General features: G+C 61.2%; 1 protein-coding gene across 1 annotated transcript in view; it reads left to right on the top strand.

The window, feature by feature from the left end:
* The window catches only part of EZR (ezrin), a 40,107-nt gene that overhangs the window by 18,194 nt on the left and 8,087 nt on the right, over positions 1-13,826 (top strand). Inside the window, exons 2-7 of the mRNA XM_012735165.1 lie at positions 3,262-3,345; positions 7,398-7,493; positions 8,288-8,562; positions 9,372-9,455; positions 10,068-10,214; positions 11,546-11,658. Of these exons, the coding sequence (XP_012590619.1) occupies positions 3,262-3,345; positions 7,398-7,493; positions 8,288-8,562; positions 9,372-9,455; positions 10,068-10,214; positions 11,546-11,658 (799 nt within the window). The remainder of the gene's footprint in view (positions 1-3,261; positions 3,346-7,397; positions 7,494-8,287; positions 8,563-9,371; positions 9,456-10,067; positions 10,215-11,545; positions 11,659-13,826) is intronic.

Genomic DNA, 13,826 nt, shown 5'->3' with positions numbered 1-13,826 from the left:
GCACGCCGGTTACCACGCACACCACTTACCACGCACACTGGTTACCACGCACGCCGGTTACCACGCACACTGGTTACCGTCCCCATGGTTCTGTGTTTGCGAATGGGGCTAGGGCACGGGTCAGTCTCTGCCTCCCATCACTACCACCAAGCTGGTGTTCAAAGGTTGGATGGCTTGGCAAGCCTGAGCGAGGACACTGCCCACCCTGTGGGTGCCCTGTGAGTGACCAGTGAGGTGCCTCCATCCACACCGCACCGTGAGGTCCAGCGGCCGGGGGAAAGTGTGTGACCTGGGGGTTCCCCAGGACAGTAAGACTTGTGGTGATTGCCTCGGAGCTCTGTGCTGTTGTGAGGCCAGCGTCTCACTGACCATGCGACCACACAGTCCACCTGATCTCTGTGGCTCTGTTGCAAACGTGAGTGCAGTGGCCTAACCCATGTACCCAGCCGGCAAGAAGCAGTCACTCACCATGGGAACCGAAGACCATGGCAGGGAACTTGGATTTAGATGTTTCCTTAGTTGTTCAACGTGGTCTCGAAGCCCCTGGATAAGTAGAACAGAGTATGTGTCAAAGAACCTGTCCCCTGAGTAAACATTTCACTGGAAACAGATACAAGTTTGTGCTAATTCAGCCCATTATGGAAGATCCACAAAGTTGAAAATGATCCAGGAGCCTCTCATGAAACTGCTGAGCATACCACTGAGGCAGCCCGCCCTGCTGTGCACTTTCATCCGGGTAGGAGACCCCTCCTAGAAGGCATTTGGAAACGGGGGAGGGGAGTTCTTTTAGGCGGCTCCGGGACTGGGGCACTTCAGTGAGAGGGCTCAGGACGCCAGGAGCCCTGTGCTGTCGGGAACCCACGGCCCCAGTGAGGAGCTCTGGGGTGATGACAAGCAGGCGACACGCACACCCCCAGGGTGCTGATGCCGGTCACATGTTTGCCTTTCACGCACTCCCTTCTCGGCCTCTGTAGGAAGACGGTCAGCGGGCACTGTCCAGGATGTCCGCATGCTCATTAAAAGTATCTTATCGTTTATGGGGGGCTTTGGGAAAGAGGGAAATTCTGGTGCACCCCCAGATCAGTACTCGGGTGGCAGCATGAGCCATGAGGCAGCACCTGCCGCTGGCGGCTGGAGTCCTCGGCGCCAGCGGGTCGCTGGCCTTGGCATGCCACCTGGGTCAAGTGTACAGCGGCAAGGGCCTGGGGTCCTGGACGGACCCTGTGGAAAGGCCAACCGCCCGGACTCCGGCCAGAGGGCTGCATTGGGAGAGCTGGCCGCAGGAGGTCCGGCCCGGGCGTGGGTGGCAGGTCGTGCAGGCGCGTCCCTGCTGGTTGAGGCCACTTTACACATGGCCATCTCCACCCTCCAGCCCCAGGGCACTGCTCACTTTCTGGGGTCGTGGGTTCCCGACAGCACAGGGCTCCTGGCGTCCTGAGCCCTCTCACTGAAGTGCCCCAGTCCTGGAGCTGCCTAAAAGAACTCCCCTCCCCCGTTTCCAAATGCCTTCTAGGAGGGGGTCTCCTACCCGGATGAACTTTGAGTCGGGAGCGGACCTGCTTCAGAACGTTTGAAACCGTTTCTTCTAGACTCCTATCGATGACTTGAAAAAATGGTCAATAACATCCTTTTTGTGTTAACTGTTAGCTTTGGTTTCAGCAAGTGACATTTCTCACTGTCCTCAGAATTTAGTGTCCGAACTCCCGGGCACGCACTCTGGTCGTTTATATGGCTAAAAGAGGGTGATGGCCACTGGCGGCCGTCGGTACAAGTTCCTTGCTGGTTCCGTTTCTGAGTCAGTAAACTCTAAAGGGAAAAAGCACATCCAGGGGCCTACATTACCCCACTTTTGAGGGTGATCTGTCCTTGGGGCTTGTGAGTGGCCCTTGGAGCTGTGTCCATTATGGAATATTTGGTTTTGTGGCTACTTTCCCATCGCCAGTACGCGCTCTTGGCACCATAACTGAGGGAGATAATTGCTTGATTCTGGGTTTCATAATAGTCGTTTCGACATCCAAGAAAAAAATACTGTCATCAGGAAAAGAAAGCGCAACTTAGTTTTGCCTATTTTCCTACGATGGAAGAGCTTAAAATAGGCCTTATCTTCTAAGGCAACACCACTTCTTTCATGTGTGGGCTGGAGTTGGAGGGAAACTTTTTTTTTTAATCTGGAAAAGAAGACTCACTTCGGCCCAGTGAGTCAGCCGGAGCAGTCAGCGGCATGAGCCTGAAGTCTCGTCACCACGGCCTGGTGCGGGGAAATGCCCGGTGGGGACGACTCTTGCTTCCGGAGGGAGGACTCCCGTGGCGCTGACTTGTCTGTCCCAGGCGCGGCCACTGTGCGCTGAGCCTCACTGGGCTGTGGCGGAAAGGACTGAGGGTCATGCCACCCCGCTGCCTGCATCTTTATTTCATCTGAAAACTAGTGAGCCCAGGCGTGTCCCAGCGCGCGGCAGGACTGCACCGGGACAGTGGCAGACCGGCCAGGTTTGTGTGTTGGTCATGCGCTTGCAAGTCTGGCTCTTTTCAAAATTTGAAGACTCCTTGGTTGGAATGCGTTTTTTTTTTTAAGATTTATTTATTTGTGCATACAGAAGTGGGGTACAGGCCAGAGGCTCAGGGGCGGCGAGAGGCTTCACCAGAGACAGAGTGGGGAGCAGAACAGGCAGATCGACAAAGTCCACAGCTGAGGGGAGCAGCGAGCGGGTCAGGAGAGGTCTGCCGCGCCCTGTGGTCACCTCCGGGGCAGGCGGGAATCGAACTCATGCGGAAGCGGCTTTAGCGGGTTAAAGTGCTGCGCTTTAACCCGCTGCGCCACCAGGGAGGGCCTGGAATGCGTTTTTTAACCAACAACGACTGACTGGCACTGTCTTCAGGCCACCTGTGGCCTCGGTCGCCTCCACCTTCATGATCCTTCGGCCAGGCAGGCCCTGTGGCGCTCTGCCGTTTTGCTTAATTTTTCAAACAATTTTGCAAGTTTCTGCTGTTGCACGCGCTTGCACACCCTGGGCTTTAGTCACCTGTGTTCGGGCAGCGAGGGCCACCGGGTGCCCAGGCTGCACAAGCTGAGGCTCCGTGTGTGTGTGTGCGTGGGAGCACGTGTGTGCGCGTGGGAACATGTGTGTGCGCGTGGGGGCAGTTGGCGTGAGAACAGCCCCGTGGAGCACCCCTGCCACCCGCTAAGCAGCCGGTTCCCGGGGAAGGCGGAGGTGCCGGGGAAGGGGACGGGACCCGGCTCAGCTCTTGTCTCGTGTTTTCTAGATCAATGTCCGAGTCACCACCATGGACGCGGAGCTGGAGTTCGCCATCCAGCCGAACACGACAGGAAAGCAGCTCTTCGATCAGGTTGGTCTGAGTTCCCGAGAGAAGATCCTGAGAGAAGATCCGCTCTCACTTAGAAAAACGTGTTTGCCTCTTCCGAATGGTTCGCTTTGCTGAGCCTGCTCCCGGCGCTGCCCGGGGGCGGGGGGCGCGCACCCCTGCCATCTTGCCCAGGCACCCCCTGCTCACCCGGGCCCTGGCCTCCGTGGTCCCCGGCCGGCTCCCACGGGCGGCTGGCGGAGGGTCAGCTGTGTGGCTGGTGCCGCCGGGCCGGGCGGAGCCAGGCAGCCCCCGCCAGCGGCTCCCTGGCCCTTTGCCCAACCGGCCAGCCCTTCGGCCCTTTCCGGGGCCCACCTCATCACGCTCGCCTCTGCCCAAAGCATTCTGCACCGGTAAACATGCAGCAAAGAAAACCTAGTGGAACTAAATAGAGTTGAGCTGTTCATCGCCATACGTGACTCCGTGCCCCGGTGCGAAGTTCTCTTGGGAGGGTGTGCCAGGCACCGCCGAGTGGAAAGGCTGCCTGCAGGCGGGGGTAGGAGGGCAGCTCTGCTGACCGGCAACCCGCGTGCTGGGCCGGGGCTAGTCTTCCTCGGCTGCTGACTCCTGCTGGAAGTTGGGGACATCTGCGGCCCCGTGCCCCACCTTGTTGGGGTGTCAGGGGCCTTGAGGTCATCGGCGAGAAAAGGTCGAAGTTCGGCGCTGTTTACGGCACTGTAGAGCTCCGTAACCGGCACTGCAGAATGCATAGGTGCAAGGTGTGTGTCGTATAGACCAGGGACACCTGACAGGTGCTGGCCCGGACTCAGCGGCCGGGCAGGAAAGCCCAGGCGGTGCCGGCCACTCAGAGACCTCTGGCCCGTGTCCCTCACACCTGCCTAAGGAAGAGCCCTCCCCCCTCGACTCCGGCCTCTGCCCGGCTCCCGGCCCCAGCCTCTCCGCCAGAGCAGGATCTTATTTCTGAATGTCCGTGCTTGCACAGAAAAGAAGTGAGGATTTAGAGAAAATAATTCAACCCCTTTGCAAAGCAGAAGCTGTACCAACTGTTGGGAACACCTTTTCATATTTACTAAATATGGGTCATTGTTTATATTTTTGTTAATTTATTAACTATTTCCCAGGCCAAATAATATCTCAGTTTGCTCAATCATTTTCCCAAAGATTGGAAAACACTTGTTTGTCAGGCTGCTCGTCACACGCAGCACGCTTGGGCTGTGAAGGCCCCGGGGGCGAGGCGTCGGGGTCTCCTGGCCTCTGCTCAGCTCCCCCGTCCGGTGGTGAGAGGCGGGCAGCAGACAGCCAGAGCGTGGCCGTGCGCCAATCAAATTGCAGTTACAGACTCTGAAGTTTTTATATGATTTTACTTTTCCCGGGCATTTCAGGTCTAAATATAAGACCCATTCTTAGTATTCAGGCTGCAAAATCAGCCGCGGCCTGTCCTGCCCTGCCTTACCTGCCTGGCGTGCGGAGGGACACCTGGGTGGGGCTGTCTCTTACCGAGGTGCTAAGGTGTGTACCCCAGGAGGCCAGCCCCCCCAGAGGTCGTTCAGGTGTGAGTAAGTGGAATGTGGAAACCCGGATCCCATCATGGGGTTGAGGCAGACACGGGCTCTCCGCCTTCCCCTTCCTGTCCAAGCCTCCTCCCACTTGGTGCAAGAGGGGCGAACCTGGGACCCAGGAACCTGGGGGCGAGTTTTCCATGTCTGCCCCAATGGGCAGCACAGACCAGGGCTTGAGACCTGAGGCAGTGCAGTGCATTCGAATAGGAACAGCACACCACCCCGAAAACTAAGGCGGAGCCCGGGAACAGCTCCCAGCCTGGGGGAGCAGGATCCCCTTCTGTGCTGAGGGACCCTCTCTCCGGCCGCTGGGCTGGGGGACAGGCAGCCCGTGTGCCAGCGCTGAGGACAGCGGCCTGCTTTCCCGGGAGGACCCGGGACGAGACGGGGGTCTGCACTGCACCCTTGCACCAAATCTAGAAACTGGGCTGGGTGCTGACCGGGCAAGTGGGGAGGCGAATTTTAGCAAGTTTAAAAGCAACAGGTGGCTGTTCTTTTCTTGACCATCTCTCTCCCCTGCAGGTGGGCCCCAGGGGGCGCATACCTGCACGCACGGGGCCAGCCATGCTCCGCCCGTGAGTGCACGGCTTCCTGCTGCTTGCGCATGGGGCCAGGGCAGAGGGGGTGCCTGCCGGGCAGTGGTGTGCATGGGGCCGGGGGTGCCGCAGGCAGGTGCGTCCGCATCAGGCAGGTGTGAGACGCGGAGCCTCTGGCTGTGGGCGACTGTCCCTGGCTGTCCCGTGCCGTCATTTTGGGATCATCCACTGCTCCACCTCACCCAAATAGGATAAATGTATGTACTGCCTTGGGTGGGGCTGGCCTTGGGGTAAAAATCTGCAGGTTTCTGAAAGAGCGGCCTTGAAGCCGGGTGGCGGAGCCGGCTAAGTGCCACGTGGCGCTGGCTGGACACGGCTGGCTCTCCCCGCAGCCCTGGGCCTGTGTCAGCCAGGGCCCTTGCTGCGGGTGGTCATCAAGCAAGTTTTTTGACTCAGAGGCGGCAGCTAGCTCTGCGGTGACGGCTGGTTCTGTCGTCTACTGTCAGCGTCAGGGGTGGCGTCCGTATGCACGTCACTCGTCGCCTGTGTGAGGAGGCCGCTGAAGGAATCTGTGGCATTTAGGCTAAAAAGCAGAAATGCCACTACTTCTGATAGACCCCTGCCTCTGCTCTTTGGGGGCCCCTGGGGTGGGGAGTGAGTGGGGAGCCTGCCCCCTGGGAGCTGTTTCCTCTGCCGGCCACGCCCATGTGGGGGGTGGACAAGCCGCTGTCCAGGGGTGGGTTCGGCCAGAGCATCTGGGTTGTGGCCCTGAAAATCGGCGTGACTCTGCCAGGGAGCGGGGGACGCGCATGGACAGGCCCTCACACTCGGGAGACCCCGCACAGCCAGACTGGGTGCAGGAGAGGGTGGCACGTGTGGGGGCTCTACACCCACCCGACAAGGGGGTGGCGGGGTGCCGCCGAAGGCCGCAGGGTCTGCAGGGACTGGCGAGTGCGCGGGCAGGCGCAGAGGCCGGGTCTGCCGCCCAGCGTCCACTCGGTGGCCAGCAAAACAAGCGGGGGTCTCCCAGAAGTCTCCGGAGTAGCGCACATGGAGAAGGGGGGTCTCCTGTCGCTCTGTGACGAGGGTGCGGTGACAGCCTCAGCCGCTTCTGGGTGAGCAGGGAGGGCGACAGGCCTGGCTGTGAGCCTGCAGGCCCGCTCTGCGGCCGAGGGGGAGCAGTGTGGGTGGGGTCACTGGAACTTTGGGTTGATTCTTAGGCAGGCGCCCCGATGCCTGGTGGCTTCCGTCGACGGTTGTTTCTGTGTGTAGAATGGGAACCTCTTTTTTTTAAGTATGAAAAACGTCACAAGGCCTGGGGCTCAGTTTGGTGATGTTCAGCTGGACCCCCCAGCTGCCTTTCTGACACCTGGACACAGGACGGCCAGCCCGGGCCCTTCGCAAGGGGGGGGCCCTGAGACTGGTTTTCTAGCACTGTGGAGGAGTTTCACGCGTCAGATCCTCCCGGGAACCTGGGGTTGAACTCCCCTCCCTGTGTCAGGACACGGTGTGTGTGCCGAGCACCCCCAAGCTGGCTCCCAGAAGCCCGTGGCCATCTGCGCCCCCCGTCCCGAGACCACCTTCCCCTGAGGCCAGCCCCGCGCCACGTGCCCAGAAGCCGAGGGCAGTCAGGGGCACGAGTGCTCCTCGGCTGCACGTTGGGAACCGTGAGCCCTGGTGTCCCTGGGCACACCTGGCGGGTGGCATGCTCACCTGCGGCACGCGATCACGGCGGCCTGGGCTCACTGCCCCTCACCCGGCCTGTCCTCGGCACGGCACAGGAGTGGTGCGAGTTTTGGAGACTTCCAGCTTCATCCTGAGACCGCTCGGGTTGATGTGGAAAGTCAACTCCCTCCGTGACGTGGGTCAAGCAGCTCAGGTGGTGACAGGTCCCCAGGACGCCAGTGGGGAAGGCATGGGGGGTGCCAGCGGGTGGGTGCTGGAGGCCGCTCCCCCAGGTCTCACACTGTGCCCCCCACAGGTGGTGAAGACCATCGGCCTTCGGGAAGTGTGGTACTTTGGCCTCCAGTATGTGGACAATAAAGGATTTCCTACCTGGCTGAAACTTGATAAAAAGGTAAGCAAAGGTGACCCCGCAGGTCAACCGGTGCTCTGTCCCGTTGACATGGAAACAGGGACAGGGACACCACATTCTGTCTTATTTTTTTTTTCTTTTTCTTTTTCACTGCATAGAAGTTTTATAAACGAAATGGTCCTGGGTTCCAGTACGGGGGTGTGGGCGGGGCATTAGATGCCGTGTCCACCCTGGCGCTCCCAGGCGCGGCACTGAGCTCTCCACGACCTTGCTGGACGCTGCCAACCCGCTGAGCCGGGCGTCATGGCTGCTGTGTGAGGGCTGTTAGTGCTCTGCTTGCACCAGGCCCGATGATCTTCCAGCCCTAAAGGCTGGCGCAGTCTGTGAATAATAGTAAAGGGGTGCAGAAAGCTGAATGGGCTTTTTCCAACTTGAAAACTGGCCCTTCCCCTCCCCCGCTGCCCCCCATCCCTGTGACAAGTCGGGGGGCAGCTGGCACGCGAAGGCAGAGTCCAGGCCCACGTGGGCGGACACAGGAGCCGGCTCACCGGTCAGGAGGCCAGGTTCAAGTAGTCTGAGGAGGCGCCCTGGTCCCGAGAGCTGCGGGCGGGCGCTGGAGGGCCCCGTCAGTTGGGGGGTGCTGTTATGCTTCCAGCCCAGTGTGGGGGTCAGTGGCAGACTCTGGGCCTGCCTCCTCTGGTCTTAGTGCCGAGGAGGCAGCTTTCCGGAGAAACCTCCTGAGAGCTGGCCGAGGCCCCTGTGAGAGAGCGCCGCCGGCCGGGCCTGGGCAGGTGGGTCTCGCCCTCGCCAACCGTGTGGGGCTCGGTCCCGTCCAGGTGTCCGCCCAGGAGGTCAGGAAGGAGAACCCTCTGCAGTTCAAGTTCCGGGCCAAGTTCTACCCTGAGGACGTGTCCACGGAGCTCATCCAGGACATCACCCAGAAGCTGTTCTTCCTGCAAGTCAAGGAGGGGATTCTCAGCGACGAGATCTACTGCCCCCCCGAGACGGCCGTGCTCCTGGGCTCCTACGCCGTGCAGGCCAAGTTTGCAGACTATAACAAAGACACACACCAGTCGGGGTACCTCAGCTCCGAGAAGCTGATCCCCCAGAGGTGAGCAGGGCTGGCAGGGCGGCCAGAGCCGCAAGGGCTCCTCAGGGTGGTGCTCCTTGAGGCTGGTGCCCACGGTGCTTCCTGGCCCGCGTGCACCCCCAAGCTGCCCCTCACACTGACCCGCCGGCCCGTACCCAGGGCCCAGTGACCCTCCCCAGGCTCCAGTAGAAAAGCTTGGCAGGCACCGAGGAGCCCTCGGCTTGGCACGTGGGGCCCACAGGCTGGTCCAACTCCGGAGCCCAGCACCTCGGCCCCCCTGCTGGGTGGTCAGCAGGCCTGTCTGTCACTTGCCACTGGCAGACATAAACGACTCCTTGGGAAGAAGAGGCCTCCTAAATGACTATTTTTTTGAAGATTTACTTGTTTATGCATAGAGAGTTGGGGTATAGGCCAGCGGTGCAGGGGCTGAGAGGATTCACCAGACAGAGTGGGGAGCAGAACAGGAAGATGGACTGAAATCCACTGCTGAGGGGAGCAGTGGGGAGACAGGAGGGGTCTGCTGCACCCTGGGGGTCACTCCCAGGCTGGGGATCGAATTCATGCCACAGTGGCTGCGACAGCTTCACAGTGCTGCACTTTACCCCATTGCACCACCAGGGAGGGCCCCTTCAGATGACTTTAAGAACAGTTTGCCTGGCAGGACCAGGGTGTCCTGTTCTGGCTTCTGAAAAGTCTTCAAGATGGTGCAGAAAGGCCAATCTCAGGCAGAAACGGGCGCTTCCTGTGTGTCACTGTGCGCCGTCAAGGCTGGCCGGAGGAGGTGTCCACTGTCCGTCTCACGGCCCGTGCCGTGTCCCCTCTCTCTCCAGGGTCATGGACCAGCACAAGCTCACCAGAGACCAGTGGGAGGACCGCATCCAGGTGTGGCACGCCGAGCACCGCGGGATGCTCAAGTGAGTGGCGCCCCCGGGGCTGCAGGTGGCGCGGCTGCGGGCTGCGTGCTGGTGGGGTCCCCAGCAAGGCCAGGTGCTGCTGCCTGAGGCCTCCAGGCCCGGCGGCCACTCCCTTCCTTGTCTGCAGGTGAGGGCTTGTGCACGCACCGGCGAGTGGCCCCTCCCCGCCCGCGAGGGGTGCCCGCTGCTCATGGCGGGCGGGGCTGCCCGCACGCGTGCACAGGTGGGACGCACGCTCCAGGGAAGAGGAGGGCGGCCAGGCGGTGGCGAGGGACGCGGCGGGGCCGCGCAGAGCCCGCCGTCCCGGGCCCTGCTGGCAGGGCAGTGTCTGCCCGTCCCGCCTCCCGCCGCGTGCCATTCGGGGCTCAGAGACGCGGTGTCCAGTTTCCCGCCTGGCCCGGGTGTCTGTGGAGGACAGTAACTAAGCCAAGTGGAGTCTGCCCATGAGGAGGGGTGCAGCCCGGGGCCCCGGGCTAACGAGAGGGCCTGTGCCCGGCTCTGGACTGGGGAAGTGGGCGCTCCTCTCAGGGTGGGGGCGCGCCTGGCCAGCGGAAGGACAGGCCAGAGTCCCCTTTCCGACCGCAGCGCGTGCTGACCTCTGCTGTCCCCCAGAGACAGCGCCATGCTGGAGTACCTGAAGATCGCCCAGGACCTGGAAATGTACGGCATCAACTACTTTGAGATAAAAAACAAGAAAGGAACAGACCTCTGGCTCGGAGTTGATGCCCTCGGACTCAACATTTATGAAAAAGATGACAAGTGAGTGCAGCTTCACAGGCTGCTGGGGTGGTGGGGGGGTGGGCTGAGGACGAGGGGGGCTTCTGCCCTTTCACTAGCGACGTAACTGGCCCGGGGTGAGTCTTCATGGGCACCTCACGCCGGCGCCCAGCTCAGAGGCCTGCGTCCTGCTCGCCCCAGGTCCCGTTGACCGCACGTGCAGCCAGGGCCCTGCAGGGAGCCGGGGCCCGGGGGGGCTCTGGAGGGGGCCCTTCCGCGGAGGCCCCTCCGGCTCAGCCCACCGGGGCTTGACATTCGCGTTGCTCCAACCAGGGGCGCTTTTCGTCCTGTGGGCGATGTCAGAGTCCACTCGCCGCAACGGCCCACCAGCGCGGCCGTGTAGAGCCGCCCGGGCCTCCCGCGGCCTCCCCTGCCCACCCTGTGGCCGCAGGGCCTCCCGCGGCCTCCCCTGCCCACCCTGTGGCCGCCGGGCCAGACACACAGGAAGATCATTCTGATTCACCACAGGCATGTTTTCCTTGGTGGCTCCCGGAGGCTAAGTCGATATTCTGGATTTTTCTAGTCAGTAGCAACCTGACTGTAAGAGGCAGTACCCTACTGGGAAGAGAGCTCGTGTTCCCCACGGGCCTCAGCTCGACAGGGCTCCCCCAAACACACCCGGATGGTGGCCTGAGGCTCTGGGCAGACTGAGCAGCAGTGCGCCTGGCGGGAGGCTCCGGGATCGTGGCCCCCCGGCCCTCCGACCTCCGACCTGCGTCCAGCATCGGGAACATGGGCGGTGCGGCCAGTGCCGGGTTGCCTGTGCGCGGGCCCCTGGAACTGGGGCCGCGGGGTGTCGCCCTCCCGGCGAGGCCCTCTCGTCTGAGCACCCTGGCCACCTCGCCGGTCTCCGGTGTTGGGGCTCTCGGCTCCCCAAGGCCCCGCATCCCCACCCTCTGGCATCTGTGACCAAGGGGCACCGCTTTTGACAAGTGATATCGCCGCAGCCTCTGAAGGCCCACCCAGTGGGTGTCGCCGGGTCCCCAGGCCCTTCACTGAGTGGGGGGCAGGAGGCCTGCATTCGAGGGGCCTCGCTCTCCCCTGGAGGAAGGGTGTCATTGGGCGTGACCCAGGCTGGGCTGATCAGGAAATCCCGGGGCTCTCCCCAGGGCCTCCAGGTGAGCCCCGAGGCCCCTGAGCTCCCCCCAGGTGTGCCGGCTGGGCTGCAGGGGAACAGGAGCATTCTGGGAGTGGGGGGCTCCCGGAGGCCCTGAGTCCGAGCCCGGGGCTGGCCAGCCAGCACAGAGGCTGCGGGCCCGTGGAATCCATGTGGGAATCTGCCTCTGTCTTGACCTTCTTTCTTGAATGACCAGATCCTGTAACAGCCACGCTCAGGGCAGTCCAAACAGGTTTTTCCAGCGGCAGGAAGCAGCCATAGGCAAGAACCTGCTGAAGTCAGCTGGCGGCTACCCCCAATCCACACGATGTACATTTTTCCAAGTAAAACTTCCAAGCTCAAAGGTGTCTCCTCAAAGAAAGTGATGGCCCCAGGACCCCCCCCCCACACACACACCGCCCACATCCCCAGCAAACATGATCCAGACACTCAGTCAGTCAGTACAATCAGCAGACCCAAAAGTTTTTCCTTGGAGTCAAATATTGACAGCTTGGTTGCCAGGAAGAGCAGGAGACTGGCTGGGGGCGAGGGGTGCGGGGTGCCCAGATCCCTGCTGGAGAAGCAGAGCCCGTGGCCTGGGGCTGCCCCTGCCTGGACGGCGGGGATCTTGGAGCCTTGGTCAAGCGAGGAACCCTGCACCCTACATTCTGGCCCTGGGATGGTAGAGGCTGCTACAGACACAGCCTCATTTTACTAAAATGCTTGTCTTCTTTGGTACTAACTATTCCCCGATTGGGAAAGGCTCCAGGGGTCACTCCTGACCGTGTGAAGCCACCAGGTAGCAGGTGGGGCTGGAAGCGAGGGTCTGTCCTTCCTGGGCTTAAACCCTTAGGTCAGAGGAGGCGGGAACTCGGACAGGCAGGGAGTGGGCACGGTCCGCCTGGGGCCTGCAGCGTTCCGGCCAGCGGGGCGTCCTCAGACTCATGGGCGCGAAGTGGAAGGCCCCGCCCCTGCCGCCAGCCCTTCGGCCCTTAAAAGCGCGCTTTTGTAACATGGGGAATATGTAACAGAACACGGGGACGCTGGCAAAGCACAGCAGAAGCAAACCTTGGGCTTAGTGAGAAATGCGGGGTACAGGGAGAGGGCAGGGCCGGGAGGTGGGTGGGGGTGCAGGAGGATGTGACCCCCAAAGTCAGGCCACGCTAATGGCTGCTGCTGCTGAACAGGCCACGCTAATGGCTGCCTCCGGCCCCTTTCTAGGGCTCTGTCCAGCCCATGAGGCCTCTGTGGGGGCCCCAGGGGGTTTCATCTGAGGCTCCCCCTAGCGATTCAGTTAACCCTTTCGGAGAGAGGATGCTGAAAGGCTTTGTGGACACGTCGGGGACCGAATCGAGAAACGGGATCTTACCCTTACTTGGGGTGTGAGTGGCGTGTTTTCATTTCCGTGTGCAGCCCAGCCACCTTATAACGAGACTGACACGAGCTGTGCCGTCCCTGACTCGAGGCTCAGTGTTAGCTGCGGCTTCGCGGGCGCCTGGACGTGCCGGGGTGGAGGGGTTCTGCTGCAGCCACCTGCCGGTGCCAGGTGTCAGCCATTTTCTGCTTCCTGGCTTTGGAACCCCAACTTGAGCACAGCACATCCAGAGTGCAGCGGCAAGACCCCAGCTCCGCCCTCCTCCCGCAGTGGGGAGCTGGGAGGTGCCCTCAGGCAGCAGAGGAGACGGGCATCCGCCTGTGGACGTGCGGAGGCAGCCAGGAGTGGCCCCTGGAGTGACTGGAGGCCGCAGCGTAGAAGGCACAGGGCTGCTGTCAGGACGCAAGTGTTTACATCGTCCTGTGTTTTGAGCTTATATCCTGGATAGTTTTTTCCAATTTGAAATATTTCTAGACTTTAACAGGTTTCCAAAAGTAATTGGTGCAAAGAATCTCCACACGCCCTCGCTCCCTTAACAGAGCCACGGCACAGGCCTGGGGTCAGGAAGTGACTCCTGCAGCCAGGTGCCCGTGGGAGGCACCTGCATTGCCCTGTGACCCCTCGGGGGCTCCCTGCACCGGGACAGGTCCACAGCCTGCTGCCCCCTCACAACCTTGCTGCTGCCTTCGGAAGGCCCTTGATGTGTCGGTCTGGTGTGTTCTCCAAAATGAAGTTTCTTTTTCTTTTTTCTTTTTTTTTAAAGATTTATTTATTTATGCATACAGAGAGGCAGGGCTGGGTGCAGGCTAGAGGTGCAGGGGTGGTGAGGATTCACCAGAGACAAAGCGGGGAGCAGAACAGGCCGATTGAGGAAGTGCGCTGCTGAGGCGAGCAGTGGCGGGTCAGGAGAGGTCTGCCGCGTCCTGGGGGTCACCTCCGGGGCGGGGATCAAACCCACACTGAAGCGGCTGCCGCCAGCTTGCAGTGCTGTGTCCTAGCCTGTTGCACCACCAGGGAGGGCCCGAAGTCCTTTCTTTTACTTGTTTTATTTGTAGCTCTCTCTGTAAAGAGCCGATTTCTCTTCTCCACTTGTACAGTCATTGCTAGTACTATGGATTCTTGA

Source organism: Condylura cristata, unplaced genomic scaffold (assembly GCF_000260355.1).
Source record: "Condylura cristata isolate star-nosed mole 26May11 unplaced genomic scaffold, ConCri1.0 scaffold00001, whole genome shotgun sequence".
Classification (NCBI taxonomy): Eukaryota; Metazoa; Chordata; class Mammalia; order Eulipotyphla; family Talpidae; genus Condylura; species Condylura cristata.
Note: the sequence above shows the minus strand (reverse complement) of the source record. Positions and strands in the feature narration are given on the sequence as shown.